The 16,084-nt window shown below is 50.6% G+C and overlaps 1 protein-coding gene across 4 annotated transcripts in view; it reads right to left on the minus strand.

Annotated features, from left to right (window-relative positions):
• Positions 1-15,971, minus strand: part of robo1 (roundabout, axon guidance receptor, homolog 1 (Drosophila)) — a 62,637-nt gene extending 46,666 nt beyond the window's left edge. For 3 of the 4 annotated variants that reach the window (XM_060074289.1, XM_060074288.1, XM_060074286.1), the window contains exons 1-7: positions 15,750-15,971; positions 9,787-9,907; positions 8,089-8,227; positions 7,662-7,789; positions 2,052-2,060; positions 882-1,006; positions 35-206 (exon numbers count right to left, since the gene is read on the minus strand). In XM_060074289.1, the coding sequence (XP_059930272.1) occupies positions 35-206; positions 882-1,006; positions 2,052-2,060; positions 7,662-7,789; positions 8,089-8,227; positions 9,787-9,907; positions 15,750-15,956 (901 nt within the window). In that variant the 5' untranslated portion in view covers positions 15,957-15,971. The remainder of the gene's footprint in view (positions 1-34; positions 207-881; positions 1,007-2,051; positions 2,061-7,661; positions 7,790-8,088; positions 8,228-9,786; positions 9,908-15,749) is intronic. The other variant, XM_060074287.1, reaches the window with a different exon arrangement.
• Positions 15,972-16,084: the final 113 nt, after the last annotated feature.

Raw genomic sequence — 16,084 nt, forward strand, 5'->3', positions numbered from 1 at the left:
AGCTGAAGTGTGCGGTGTGTCTCTGGCAGCTCACCGTCTGTGACCTCCAGGAGGGCCTTGGTGATGACGCTGCCCGCGATGTTGAGGGCCTGGCAGCTGTAGTAGCCCACGTCGGAGCGCTCCGAGTCGGTGATGGTCAGGTCCCCGGTCTGGGACACCGAGACGCGGCTGGAGGGCTGGGGAGGCTGGTAGGAGAACAGCAGGTTCTGGAGGGGGGCGAGAGAGGTAGGAGGGGGCAGGGGAGAGAGAGAGGGAAGGGAATAGGATTACATGGAGCCAGTTTAAATCTAATAAGATTTGGATTGGGATGTCCAATATGAGGAAATGGGAACACATGGTTTTCTGACGGGAACATCTCTCGTGTCTTGGGGTCTCATGTCACTGAAAGGGCGATTCAATCTTGGACATTACATTAGGCCAAATTTCTAAGATTCAATATCTTTACCGGGGCTTGTATCTCTCTCGCATCTGCATGCGGATCTTGATCACTGCCTGTTTTTATTGCTACACACTGTGACAAATGAACCTTTTCCTCTTCATACTACACTATAAAATACAACATGTATGTGAAGTACCATTTAAAGGTGTAGTGTATAGGATTTAGTGCCATCTAGTGCTGAGGTAGCAGAGTGCAACCAACTGAATACATGCCAGACAAACATGGTAACAAGGAGACATGACCAGCATGAACAGCATTAATCATTCGTAGAATACATCAGTTGTAGGTTACCATTTTATCGATAACATTATCTAATTCATTTTTGAGCAAAGATATTTCCAGGTTATTTTAAGCTACGAGCTACTTGAAATGTTACGTAGTGCCACTAACATTTTTTGTAATGATTTATGTTTTTTAACAACAACTATCCGCTCCCCCCTACCTGGCTGCCCTCCCGCTGCCAGAAGATGGCGGGCTGGGGGTTACCGGTCGCCTCGCACTGGAAGGTGACTGTCCGGCCCACCCCCACCACCTGGTTCCTGGGTCTCACCACGAAGGCCGGGGGCACTGGAGGTCACACACACACACACACACACACACAGAATGACAGTTAGCCAAGGAATACAGAAGCACAGTACAACAGCACTATACAGGTTAATTTCCAGTTACTATGGGGAACTTGAACTTGGGGAATCTCATTTGACTAGAAGCTTCTATAAACTATTGTTACATTTTAATACGAGGAGTCAATCCACACCATTTCTAGATGAATGATTAACAAAAGTTTGCTTTAGAAGGTCATCGGGTTAATCAAACGGAAAAGAATCGAGGGACAATATGAGCAAAACAAACAGAAACAGGCAGAGTTCTCGTGTAACGGTTCATTTGCATTGGGCAAGTGTCCTGGTCAATTCAAATTGAAATGCAAATGGGGGATACAGTCGAGCCATCTGTTCGGGTTGCCACTCTCCGATAAAAAAAAGGAAGGAGCCGAGCTGAATGGCCGCTGCACAGGAACTATGAATCTTAATGACAAATCCCATTTCAAAATAAGAGCTCAGCATCACAGCTCCAATTTGGAATGCACCACTTGACGGTGACAAGAAGCCCCGCTATACCATTAGGCTGTCTGAGTCGAGGCGACGCTCCCAGAATGCACTGGGGCGGCCGGTGGGGGCGAAATATACACATTCATTTCAGCGGATGGGAAGGGCCATCTGGGAAATATCATACTTCTCCTCATAACTAAATGCTTTTTTATTTATACATAGGTGGCTGGGAGACGAGATGGAAGCAATCTGGGAGCTGCCATGTTGAATTCACAAACTATTTGTCCGTGTTGAGGTGGTGGTGGTGGGGGGGAGGGGTGGCGCGCTATTGGCTGGGGTGCAATGCATAGAAACAACACATAATAATAGAATGAAAGGATGGGGCTTTACCTTGGCCGGCCAGGCACAGCGATTTTTTTTACCCATAAAGGTCCTCTGTTTCGACGTTGCCCGTGACAACAGAAACATGAGTGCTGATTGGTGGGGTGGAGATGGAGGATGGAGGAGGTGGTGTGGGGTGTGGGGGGGGGGCTGTGACAGCTCCGGTTGACATTTCAACTTACCAGATATGACTAAAAGGAAACAACAAAAAAAACACACACACACACACACAATAACAAAAGATGAATAAATAAATAATGCATCCAATGTCACATAGAGGAGAGATAAGACGCACTATGCCTTCATGGGTGATAAAAAATAAAAGAAACGGAGGCTCAATGACATTATCGTTTAGTGAACATGAGATATGGCGTGTTACACTCAAACCCTTAGGGGTACACGATACACACACACACACACACACACACACACACACACACACACACACACACACACACACACACACACACACACACACACACACACACACACCTATGTAACTGAATGATTACTACACACAGATTACCATACTTAATGAGCAGTGTCATTAAAAGAAATGTACAGACTAGTAAAAAAAAAACTAATTGAAGAAATCACATTTCAAAAAAATACATGTAGACGTTTCCCCGAAGAGAAAACACAAGGACATTAAATGACAATCCCCGCTGGAACTGGGTGAATGGAGATAGGAGCAGGAACACAATAGCATGTCAGGCCTGACGGGAGAAACCAGACACGTGATGGCCCCTGAATCCAAGGCTTCAGGGGCCATTGTCTCCCTCCATCGTAACGAAGGAGGGTCTCCCGTGAACAGAGAAGCCCCTCATATACGTACGGCTGAGGGTGGGGTGGGGTAGGGGATCGTAAAAGCACAAGGTCGCCGCTAACAGTCAACTCTCCTCTCGTAAATCTCTCCCGGCCGATCACTCACCTTATCTAATCTGTCTAGCTTCAACAGCTCCCACCGAAACATAAACGCTGTCACTCAGAGTAATGTCCCCCCGTGTCCCACCTCCCCGGGCCTATCAGTGGCCTTTAAAATGCAGATAAGGTGCACATCAAAAGGCCCCCAAAGAAGAGGGGCGATGCTGCCTGAATGGTGGATCGGTGATAAATGTAAAACCACATACATGGAGGCCGGCACATACACACACACACACACACGCAGACTCGTAAACGCGCACATACACACACAAACACACACACACACACACACAGACTCACAGTCACAGGGTCGCACACACACACAGGCTCGAACACACACACACACACACACACACCCACAAACACAAAGCAAGGCATGCATTCTCCCACACATATATCCAAACAGACACACAAAGGCATGCATGCTTGCACACCCAAAGACACACACACACACACACACACACACACACACACACACACACACACACACACACACACACACACACACACACACACACACACACACACACACACACACACACAAGGCCGAGACATAAAAAATGGCCGAGCCATTCACACCCCCTCCACAAATCTCCTCATGCGTGTCTAAGCCTTTAATTAGGAAACCATACCTTCCCATGCTGCTATGATCACAGCAGAGAACCTGGAGGGAGAGGTGAGCCCTAAACCCCTTCTCCATTACCCTGCTGTGGGGTCTCGGCTGACACACAGCAGCCTCTAGCGACACTCTGATCGCAGGGAGCCAGCGGCTGGTCCTCCCAGCCACCAGGGGGCAGCCCGCGGAGAGACACACTGACTCTATGAAAGGATCTGGACCATGCTGCTTGCTTCGGGCCAGACATCAACATTGGGGGCCGGGCTGCGTGTGCGAGGGGGAGGGCGGGGTAGGTTTGATTAATACGAGCCCCCTTTGGGAGGCCCGTTGAGGCTGGCGCAGGGATCCAAGTGCCGGAAGGCCGCACACTGAGGCCCTGTGTGTGCCGTGCTTGGTCTGCATCAGGGCTGGGAGAGCAGCCGACGACGGCCGGCGCTGCTGAACACACGATGGTCAAGACAAACAGCCTCTCTCAAAGCTAATAAAGGGAAATGGAGTGGGAGGCAGGCACAAGGGAGGATGTGAATGTGTACGTGTGTGTGAGGTATGTCTGTGTTTGTGTGTCCACGCTGGTGGGAAGTTCTGTGTGTGTGTCTGTGTGTGTATATGTGCATGCATGTGGGTTAGTGTGTGAATGTAAATACATGCATATGACTGTGTGTGTGTATGTATGTGTGAGTGTACTTGCATTGAGACGAGAATGTGTTTATGCATTCCTGGAAGTGTGTATGGATGCATGTATGTGTACGTGTGTGTGTCTGTTCTGCGTGTGTGTCTGTGTGTGTGTGTGGTACATCCAGGAGAGGTTTTAGCGTCTATCATCTCCTGCATGCAGATGTTTTAAGTTGATTCATAGGAGAACAGCTGAGCAGACAGACGTTAATGCAGTGCCGCGTGTGAACGCTAAAAGGGTGGCCTTTTTTCGCTCCCATCTTGGCACGGCCCCAGCCCTCATTCCAGTCCCTTTACACGGGTTATTAGCAACGCCGCTCGGGGGACTTCCACTCTCCTCTCAAGGCCTTTCCACAAATAAATCATGGCGGAGGGCAGCCTTACTGTTTATTGTTTTTGTGGCCTGAATTTCGATTTTTCAACGTGTTATTATAATTCTGCCCTCACATTTGCATGATGAAAAATCTGGGTCTTTTCTTTGTGAAAACAAATCCCACCCAGATCAAAATCCTGATGTGAATGGTATTTAAGAGCCACAAGCACACACACACACACACACACACACACACACACACACACACACACACACACACACACACACACAAGACCCTCATCAAGTGATGCCTTCCTCCCTGGCTTAGGTTAATGCCTTCACAATGAAACTATAAATCAGACCGATCATTGACCTCGTCCGGTGATTTGTTTTCTTTCTCAAGGGGAATACATGACTCGACATATTTACAAGTCATAGTCCGACCCGTGCGCATGTAAGACAGTCCTTCTCTGATGAGGCTTTGGACCAAGGCTTTGTTGACAGGGAGAGACAGAGCCCTTGGCATCACTACTCCTCCATATCCTGCTGCTCCAGCCCAACTATGTAGCTGGGGAAGGTGTGAAATACTCTCTCAACTCTGCACTTTCTTTTTTGTGACTTTTATTTTGAAAAAGGACCAGCCCTGTATATTTATCGTCACGTCATGTATTTTACCCCTACTAATACAGTTTCCGTGTACTGCACTGTCATGATAAATAGATTAGGGAATGGCTCTGGTGGGAACCGCTATCTCGGTTTCATATCCAGTCGAAATTCAATTGGTCTCACCAGCCTTCGCCTATTAGGAGGGAATTTGACAGAAGGCGGTGGTGGTTGGAATATTGACATTAATTTGAGTTAAGACTTGGAGTTATTCGATTATCAGTGCCACGCAGGCCCTTCCCTGTCAGACGCCGACGACCATGAAACAAAAAACAACAACTATCGAATCAGAGGTCGTACTCCTTTGGAACCCTTCCATTCTCCGAGTCTCCCGAGTCAATAAAACTAAAACGTAAACAACTGTGATCCTCTAATCAAAATCGCATTACTGTCACTGCTGCTCCTGCTCAACATGACAGCCACGGTCAAACCCTGATCCCGGAGGCCGTCCGGGCTTCCCATTGACCAAAGCACCCTTCCCCCCCCCCCCCCACATCCTCATTCCTGCACAGCACCAGCGATTGTCCTTAGGAGGCCCAACTACATCTCACTCCCTGCACATCAGGTCTGCCACTCTGGCCCCGTTTATACCTACAATTACCCTGCTTCCCTTCCCTTCCCTGCTCCTGTAATTGGAGGCATGTCATTTCCGGGCGTGGGACTGTGGCCTTCTTGTCTTTAATTAGGGACCGGACTTCGTGGTAGCCCCAGCCTCGGTGGTTTGTCCGGCCCTGGTGGGGTAGAGCTTGGGGTTTGGAGAGGGGGCGGAGCTTCAGCCACTTGGAGCTGGACTCCATGGTCAAGGTACCGTGAACCCAAAGAACTTTAAACGCGGCGGGGGATTTCAAAAAAGGTGACCCGCTCTTCTATCTACTGTCTGCTGTTATTCTCCACTACTATGTTTATCATGGACTCCAACATTCCAAGAAGGATGTGGCTTCTTGGAATGCTTTCAAGCTAGTTACAAAGATCTGTTCTATTAACACAACTCAGGGAGATAAGAGAATTGCACGGCATGGCAGCATAAGTAACTGGTTGAATCCATTTGCCACAGTCTTGTATTTCTACTTCTTCCTACACACACAACGCTTGGAGAAAAACATGCCAGGGTTTCGGCCAGTGGGTGCCACCAAAGTTAAAGGAGAAGCCTTTACCCCTTTGACGGATTTAACTGAGCGAACACCTTATTGAACCAGCACATCAAGGCTGTTCTATTTCATTAGCTCAGCTTTCATCACGGGGAACGAGGGAGGTGGAAAAAAAACCACAATAAGAGAGGAGGACATATTGATGGAATTATTGACAGGTGTGCCTAATCTCGCTCCTCAAAGCTATCCAGAGATCGCTGGCTTGTGGAGAAAATGAAGAAATAATTGCAAAGGGCAGCCATGTGAAGATGAGCTATCTGTATTTGCGGGTTGGGGGGTTGGCAGCCCAACAGAATTGTCTCGTCTCTTTTCTATCTTTCCTGGTGAGACGGCCTGGAGCGCCGTTAATATGACTGACCTCACCGCAGAAACCCCCACCCCCCCCCCCCCCCCCCCCACCAGGTCCCAATTCCCATCCCGTTCGGCTCCAGTGGTGAGCCTCCATCCACACCACAACGCCCCCGTACGCTGTCCCCGCATCCAACCCCTGCCGTCTCACAGGCCCTGGACCTCCTTTTCCTACTCCTCCGCCTCCCTTCCTTCACCCACTCTCCCCCTTCACCCCGTTCCCCAACTTTCCCCCATTTCGCCCGGCACTAAATGGACCTCTGTGTCTCCCTGGTTCTAAGGGGGGGGGGGGGGGGGGGTGGGGTGGGGAGGGGGGGTTCTGACGTTGCCTTGGCCCCTCCTCCCCAGGTCCATGAATGCGGCCCTTTCTGAATGTGCACACTCTGTGACCAGCTGCTTTTTATTCTTATTCCTGCCGGGCTAATAGGACGTCCAGGGGGGCCAGGGAGAGGGCCCCGGGAGACATGATGAAACACCAACAAGACCCCTCCACCAGCACACGCACACACGCACGCACGCACGCACGCACGCACGCACGCACGCACGCACGCACGCACGCACGCACGCGCGTCACACCGTCACTGGTCCTAGACCCGCAGGAGACATACAGAGCCACTTGTGCGGGGGCCCCCCGAATGAAATTGATTGCCGCCGCGCTCCCCGCGATCGGCCCCTGCGCCCGTTATGGATCTTCACATTCTCTTATTTTATTAGAAATCAATGCACTAATTGAGAGGGGACGGTTGAGTGATGCCACTCAAGTTGAGGGGGCCGATTACCGCACCCTCGTCCAGTGGGATTGGTTTTGGAGGAGGGACTCTGCGTGAGCCGTCGGTGGAAATCCACCACAACTTTCGAATTAGAGAAACGGTTCCAACAAAGTGCCAAAATGTGGGGCAAATGAAGCGTTTAAGCCTAATAGAAAAGTAATCGACACTGCCAAAATGAGGGTCGATTAGGCTACTACCAAGCCAGGCAATAGAAAAGTATCTTAAAGTGCCAAAAGAGACACTGAATGAGGCTTAATAAAGTAACCCCAAGCTCCGATTGGACCGTTAACAAGGCGTCCTGGCCAATAGCAATCGTCTCATTCCCTCATGGGCCCTACCGTGGACGGTGAGGCTGGCCGACGCCTCCGCCTTGCCCACCATGTTCTCCCCCACGCAGGTATAGGAGCCTACGTCGGCGGGGGTCAGCCGTCGGATCTTCAGGGTGTGGTCCTCACGAATCTCGTATCTGTACCAGCATGAAAACAAAACGAAAATACCAAAAAAAAAAGGGGGTGAGTGACAATGGACGAAAACACAAGTCACATGGCAAGTCACAAGTCACATGACAGTAAACACGTTGTAATACAACTCATCTAACACAAAGCAGGGGGAGGGATACGACAAAGGTGTAGGAACGGGGGAGTACAGAGAGGGGATGGATGCGAGGTGGTGGAGGTGGGGTTGGGTGTTGGTGGGTGGGGCCGGGGGGGGGGGGAGGTATTGTTGTAATGAAAGGGTGGAGGAGGCAATGGGGCCGGGTCCTACCTCCCCTTAGGCAGGTCCCCGTCCTCCTTCCTCCAGCGGACGGTGGGAACGGGGTCACCGCGGGCCTCGCAGCGGAACTCCACGCTCTGGTCCACCAGCACCACCTGGCTGCCCGGCCGCCGCACGAAGCTGGGCCGCTCTGCGCACGCACACACACACATATACACACACACACACACACACACACACACACACACACACACACATATACACACACACACACACACACACACACACACACACATATACACACACATGCACACGCACAAACATACACACGCACATGCATGCACACACGCACGCACACAATCACACAAGCATACACAATAAAAATACACACGCAGACATACACACACGCGCACATGCACAGACATACATGCACACACACACACACGTACGCACACACACACACACACATATATACACACGCACGCACACACACAAACACAGACACACACACAAAAACACATACGCACACACACAAACAGATACACAACCACAATTGTCATAAATGGTAAATGGGGTTGGAGTACGTTATTTATTGTTACTTATTGTTTTGCCGCAATCAGACATGCATTCTCTTTATGTTTTCTGAAACTGCCTATTCACAGCTTATTAGAGACAACAAAAACCATAACAATTATTAAAATGCTTACACTTAATTTTTAGGGTCATCAGTCCTAGCAGTGAAATCCACACAACCACACACTAGAGAAAGCGCTTAGCGTAGCACTTAACATATTTCCTACTCCCCTTAATTCTCCAATGTTTATTTTTTATTCCTCTCGAAGGACCTTAAAGTTAGTTTGGTGTTTGTTTAAAGATTTCCATCCCGGAGAAGAAAAACGATCCCTAGTGAGAGTCTGTACTTGCAGAAGCCATTGTGTGGCTATTCTGTAATGTCACAGACATAATAACTACCCAGCACTGCCTTCTTTAACGCACCGGTATCCCTCTGGTAACACTTCTCAACGTGTTTACATATACATATATTTACTTATGAAGGCAGACCAGACCTCCTCTAAACCGGGTTCCTTCTGGCAGGGATTAGCATGTCTCTGTGGAGACGTGCTAAGCGGTAAAAGATAGCTCTAGCCTTGTCAATCTGGATATGTTCTCTATCCGAACAGGGGAGAAATGAAGGGGTCAGAGGTCAGCCGTGGTGGAGAAAGGGTACAGCTGGTCAGGGGAGAGAGAGAGGCGGATGCCTGATGGGGGTCATCACGGGATTCACGGCAAAGTGTGAGATTGGAGGTCGTCTCACACTCTATTTGATAGGGGTCACTGACTCCATTTAGCCGCATTGGGAATACACACTCACGAGCTCAACATCTGGGCTCCGTTGCGCACTGCGGACAAACACACCAAGACGTGTGTGTGTGTGTGTGCTTGTGTGTGTGTGAGAGTGAGTATGAGTATGGGTGTGTGAGTACCGTATGTGATTATGTGTACATTTGAGTATGTGTGTATATGAAAGTGTTTGTGTGTGTGAGAATGGGTGTGAGAGAATGTGTGTGTATGTGTGCGGGAGAGAGAGACAGAGAGAGAGATAGACACAGACAGACAGACAGACAGACAGACAGACAGACAGACAGACAGACAGACAGACAGACAGACAGACAGACAGACAGACAGACAGACAGACAGACAGAGACAGCAGATAATAGCAGAAATGGAATAGGTGAAATGACATTGTACCTAGCACAGTGAGTTCGGCTATCTCGCTTTCCCGTTCGCCGACCATGTTGGTGCCCACGCAGACGTACTTCCCCGCGTCGCTCTTCCTAGCGTTGGTGATCATCAGCTTTCCTCCTCGTATCTGGGAGGGGAAACAGAGGTTACAGAGGGAATTTAGGACCAGGGATAAACCAGCAGAAGCCAGTAGCCCCAAACAGAGGCATAGAGAAGACAGAGACCTGTAGTCTGCACTGGGGCTGCCAACTGCTCCAGTGCTACGAGAGACGGGGTTAAATGCAGAGATCATAGTGTTCCATGGTAGCAATCACGACAAAAAAAAACTGAACCTGGAACCCTGCAGACAACCAAACCTTGGACGCGGCTCATATCTCCCGCTGATGGCTTTGAGCGATGCCTCTGGTCGCTCTCAAGGAGCGCGGCATGACAACACCGCGTTGGAACGCAGAGGCCCGATACAGAGGAGGGCTCATCTTACGGCTCCTCTGTCCGTCCCCCCCCCCCCCCCCGGGGACGGACCCCCTGCTGAACTCAAGCCTCATACCTGGCCCTGGTTTGAATATTCCCGTCTTTGCGGCCTGAATAATTGAATCATTGTTATTCCGTCCTCTGGCTCAGCCAGACAACAAAAGAACACAAACCACAAACTACACCGCGGCGAGAGGATTCCCGTAGGGGCCACCTGAGGCCGCGGAGGAAGCATTAGTCAAGTCCCAGCACAACGGCTCGGAGAAAGAAGGGGGCCGCCTCCTTCTGCTTTCACACGGCCCAGTCATCACAGCGAGGCTGCAATTTCCCTGGAATGGACCCGTCTAAACGCACCGCGAGACTCGACACACAAAACACAAAGACGTAATGTCTCACTCTCACAGAGGCGCGGCGTACGCGATCGCTCTGCGATGTCCGCTCACTCATCATCTCACACTCCCCGACTCGTGGGGTGATCGACGCACGCGCCGTGCGCGCACACGTCCCGGCGGCGTGCGTGCGTGCGTGTGCGCTGTGTGTCCAGGTGGATCCGCGAGGCCCGCTGTTTCCCAGGGCTTTGATTACAGGCCAGAGGACCGGCTTTGTTCCTGGCCAGTCAGAAAGGCAGCCTGGGCCCCCCAGACCAGCTCCAGCGGGCCCACTGTCTCTGCTGACAACCATGCCAGTCACAGCCCAGACAAGACATGGTAACCCTGAGCCAATGATCTGGCTGGAGGGGGGAGGTGGAGGGTGGAGGGGGGGGGGGGGGGGGTATGGTTTTAAATGCACACCTTAGATCACATGATACAGGGGAGCCCCACTCTTGCATGCGTGTAATGGATCCCCTTATTAGGGAGCCATTGAGGTGTGTGCACTTGACGGAACCACACAGCGCATTGTGAAGATAGTGGACAATTGCTATTCCCGGGCGACGGTGGTTTCTTTGGGCTGGTGGAGAGTGTACTTCGTACATGTGTGTTCACTTTACAGCCTGCTATGTTACGTCTCAATCAATGTAATTTGCGGTACTGTGCACTTCACTTTTGTAAGAGATACTTTTTTCTCCCCCACTTACATGTTGCGTAATGTGTACTTCTTTTCAACTGTATTGCGACAGCAACTAAACAGAAACCAGCAGTACCAGCACACTGAAGCAATAAAGTCACTGTTAAAAAAGCGTAAGAGATTGGTACACTAAAGTTACACTAAACATGGCATGGCTTTGGTAATGCTTTTGGGTAATGTATCAAATGCATCTTTAGAAATAATTATTTTCAATTCAAATGTCGTCTTGTATATCAACAGGGCAAAGTGACCTCTTGACTTACTTTAAGGCTGCCCACTTCTAAACTGCCCACTTTTTTCAAATGTATACTGCGATCCTTCCTAGGGACTTGGATATCCCAAACAAAACCAAACATTCAGACAAACTCCGGCTTGTCCTTGGCATCGATCTGTTGATGCGAGCTGAGCATGGTGGAGTTGCACGATCATCCCCCTGGAGGGCTTCAACTCCTTCACTGCCACTTCAAGGCCTAGTCAAGGGACTCCAAGGGCCCTCGACGAACCCAGCCAACCCAGCGACTCCAACCGCACCACCACCACCACACACACTCCTCCGTCTTCTAAGACATTCCCAGGGTCCGCTCTGGTCTTTAATATTCATGGTCCAAACTAGAAGAGGAAGAGTGTGTGGGGGGGGGGGGGGGGGGGGGAGCAGAGGGGTGTTGTTGGGTAGGTTTGGGGGGTTCTGTGCTTATTTAGGGTGCCCCGTGGTGCTGGAGAGGGTTTGAAGTGTCATTATGTTACTGTTTGTTTGAGTTAGGGCTTAACGGCTAAAACAAGGTCAGGTCGCACACCGCACGGAAGAGAGAGAAGGGGAGAGCTGGGGGAGAGAGGGGGAGATCAGGGGGAGAGCAGGGGGGAGAGAGGGGGTGGGGGTTGGAGGTGGGGAGGGGGGGAAGGGTGGGGGGGGGGGGATTCACCATGAGGGTCCACTTTAGGTCACAGTCCAATTCCTTTTCGGCCACCTCTGAGCAAAATGTGTTTCTGTCCGTCCGTCCGTCCCCCACTTTCGTGGCGTTAAGAGAACGGCCACCGCGTTAATCTCCCATGTGTGTGATCAAACACAGGACAACAGCGCACAAGCCCTCCGCGTTATGCCGGCGTTCGGGGGGGGGGGGGGGGCTCCGTCTCCGCTGCCCTTTGTCTGGCGGTATTATCCAGCGGCCGCTAATGCGCAAGCATGTTCCATTCAGTACGTCTCACACTCACTCACACACACTGTTGGTATTCACCCCGCGACGGCTGAGGGTTAGCCCGGACGACCGCGGGAGCGGAGGTAGAACAATGAACGCCGACTCGGCCGTTTGTGATTCCGCCTGCCGGGAGCGGGATTGGCGCTCTCAGCAGAGAAGGAAAAATTAAAAGGCTGCGCCTGCATGATATGAAGCGCCGCCTTCGACTTCGTTCTGGCCCTCATCGCTCCTGACAAAGCCTTCCAATACAGGTGTGAGGGGCTTAACACAAGTGTGTGTGTGTATGTGTGTCTTTGTGTGTGTGTGTGTGTGTGCGTGTGTCTTTGTGTGTGTCCTAATAGCGTTCCGCCAGCTCTTCTGGATTTAAAACCCAGGCACACATCCTCGTGTTTATGGGTCAGTATGAAACCTGTCACCACAGCCAACAACACCACCAACACCATCACCACCATCACCACCAGCACCAGCACCACCACCACCACCACCATCACCACCGGTTTATTTAAGCAGGCATGGGGTGGATGGGTCAGATGGCCAGGCGCATGTCGCAGGTGTTTACACACAGCTGACTGAAGTGGAGAGGCGAAACAGAACCGGGGGGGTGATGCCCTTCTGGCATTCCCTCAACCTTTAGGTCACTCTGATTACTCCCGGTCACCGGGGAAACGGCACGATCCGACACGTTGGGTGGTGCTAGCTGGGGTGAGAGGCCCAGGGGGAGGGAGAGGAGGGCGGTGTTGGGTGGGGGTTTCATTTCCAACCAAATGCATAACCGTGGCATCAAGTCGTCGAGGAGCCCGCTTTGATGACCTCAGCTGTTTGTCCCGTCGTCCAGCTGGAAGCACCCCCCTCCTCCTCCCACTCCCCCCCCCCCTTTGAATCTATGTCCCAGAAACTTGCCCTAACCATATTCGGCCCCAGCCTTCACACATCACAAGCATTAAGGGTGACACCATTATCCAACCTTTCATCCATCGTCCCGCTCAATCAAACAGAGAGACGCAGAGCGCGACTTGAAACGAAAAGGCCCCAGAAGGAACAGTCGGTTCTCCACACAGGAACCCCCTCTTCGCCCCTCTCATTTCACAGAGAGAGGAATAGAAGGAGGTCTGTGCTATGCTGTTAAATCTATTGTGCAGCACATAGAGCCGTTTCCTGTCCCTTACGAGGGCCCTACACCCCCCCCCCCCCCCACCCCCTCCCCGGGCTTACAGCGGCCCCCGGTCAATGGGCCCCTTTAAGGGCTCTAACGCGTTTAACGTTTACAACGTTGACTTCGAGAATTTCACACATCACTGCACAAAATCACAAACACTACGCAGGAGGAGGAGGGAGTTTTGTTAACATGTGTGTGGGGGGGGCCCAGGATGTGGTTCTTAAAACTATTTGTGAACACACAACTGGATAATGTGTTCTGGAACGCATTAGATATAATGTAATTACAGGAAGGGGTTATCTGGGTTAAGTATCGGGAATAATACTGAGTGAATGAACCATAAACCGGTGCAACAACACTGCATTTCACAATGTTTATCAAGTGTTAATGGCGGGTTTTGATTTGAGAAGGAACAGGCCTTCACTCGTAAAAGGCCGTACCACGCTTGGCACGACCAAGAAAAGTAGCATATTGAATATGATGTTAGTGAAGCTAATAGCTCATGTAAGTATATATTTATTGATGTATTAGCAGGGTTCTTAATATGAGCAATAGGGGGAGGGGAGGCCAGTTTCGATGATCAATCAGAGACCTCCGAAGTCGGGAATTATTTCTCTGTAGCGGCACTTTGCCCATCAGTGTCTGCCGAAGAACAAACCCGATTAGATTGCATTCACACAAGATTACGTACTTGTTTCTTTCAATTACAATGCCAAGCAGTCAAACAGGAGGGGGGGGGGCGGCTAATTGTTGTGCCTCTCTAGCTTATAACACGGGGATGGGGGGATAGAGAGAGAAACACCCATCCATATTGGTTATGAGTAAGAACCGCGATTAGCCCTCACCGGACCCAAAACACAACCATCCCTCAGCTAGCGAAAGCCCTGCGTTCAGTTAACTACAATTACTGCCTGACAACATTCAGCCCGGGATAAATCACCACCGATGACGCCGACGCCGTTCATGAAACTGTATTGGGCAGAACCGGCCCAACGCTGTGCTGTGCTAGAAAGACAGTTTTATGAGCCTCTTCTCTTCGGAGCAAGGTCAGCCATTATTCAGCGCTCAGAGGAGGCTAAACCATGGCACCCACTGCCAGCAGTGTGAGTCAGACGGTCAGCCCAGAGCCAGGTCCACGGCGTACCTCCTCCTCCTCCTCGCTGGAAGCTGCTGACTCACACACTTTCCAACCCCCAAGATCACCCATCCCTTCAGCGAGAGAAAAAACCCAGTAGCCGACAGCCACAGAGAAAGAAAATAATAAGCGAAAAAAGATGTGAAATTAATGTAAAAAAATGAAATCAAATGTCTATAGAGAAAGAAATGCAAAAAAACCTTCCCAGATTCGAAGAAATATCCGGAGGTTTCTGGCCCTAACAAACGCTGACACACTTTCAGACGGCTCTGAGGGCTCCGACCTTTAGCGAGCGAGCGTGCTGAGCTGATAGATAATGCCGTGCCAGGTGCAACTGTCCCATTAGAGGTGAGTAATAGGCTGCCTTGCTCAGTGGCGCGCCCCCCATCCGGCAGTAGAGAGATAGAGAGAGAGAGTCTGCACCACCACCACCACCCTTCTCTTCACTTCAGCTCCAACATGCTCCACATTCACCGCCCCCACCTTTAGCCTTCCTATTGTCCCTTGTTTCTGTTTCGTTTTCTCCCGGTCGGCTCCAGCAGCCAAGGAACCTTAATCAATGCACTTGTGCTGACTAATAGAGCGGGCCGGTGTGTAGACTGGCTCGTTAAAGGTCGTGGTGACTCCAATGAGTGGCTCCGACTTGGGTAATTGCAATATGTGAATAATGTAGCAAACCAATCAATCTTTCAGCAAACATTGACACGGCGGTGTAATGACTTGACCCGTTAATAATAACAATGCAGAAGCAAACAGGACAGAGCGTATTCGAGTCACTTATGTTGTAAAGACTGAATATAAAAAGAATTAACCATAACAAAAACAAATGTCAAATAAGGACATTGATGACACATATTTAGATTTTGGGTTCGAATTTGGACGGAATTCACATTTGGAGCCGATTGGAATTCAGGTTTTTGGACTTTGGTCATTTTCACTGAGGACTCACAGTGATCCTTTCGTCTCGGTCATCGATGTTGGTGCCGTCTTTCTTCCAGGAGATGCTGGGCTCGGGGTGTCCTCGGGGGGGCTGGCATTCCAGGACCGCCGGCTCCCCGCCGCCACGATGACATCGGCGGGGTTCTGTCGGAAGTCGTCTCGCAGAACTGAACAGGAGAAGAAGAAAAGAAGAAGGGAAAACGTGGTTAATTGACATACCGGCGAAACTACGGATGAAGACTGGCGGATACGACGCTCTTTTTAGTTTACCATGGTTTGATTACACTGGAGTCTATTCACTTAGTGACTAATTGAATTAAAAAGGAAATAATGGCTAGCTGGGCC

The sequence above is a fragment of the Gadus macrocephalus genome, chromosome 16 (genome assembly GCF_031168955.1).
Source record: "Gadus macrocephalus chromosome 16, ASM3116895v1".
In the NCBI taxonomy this organism is placed as follows: Eukaryota; Metazoa; Chordata; class Actinopteri; order Gadiformes; family Gadidae; genus Gadus; species Gadus macrocephalus.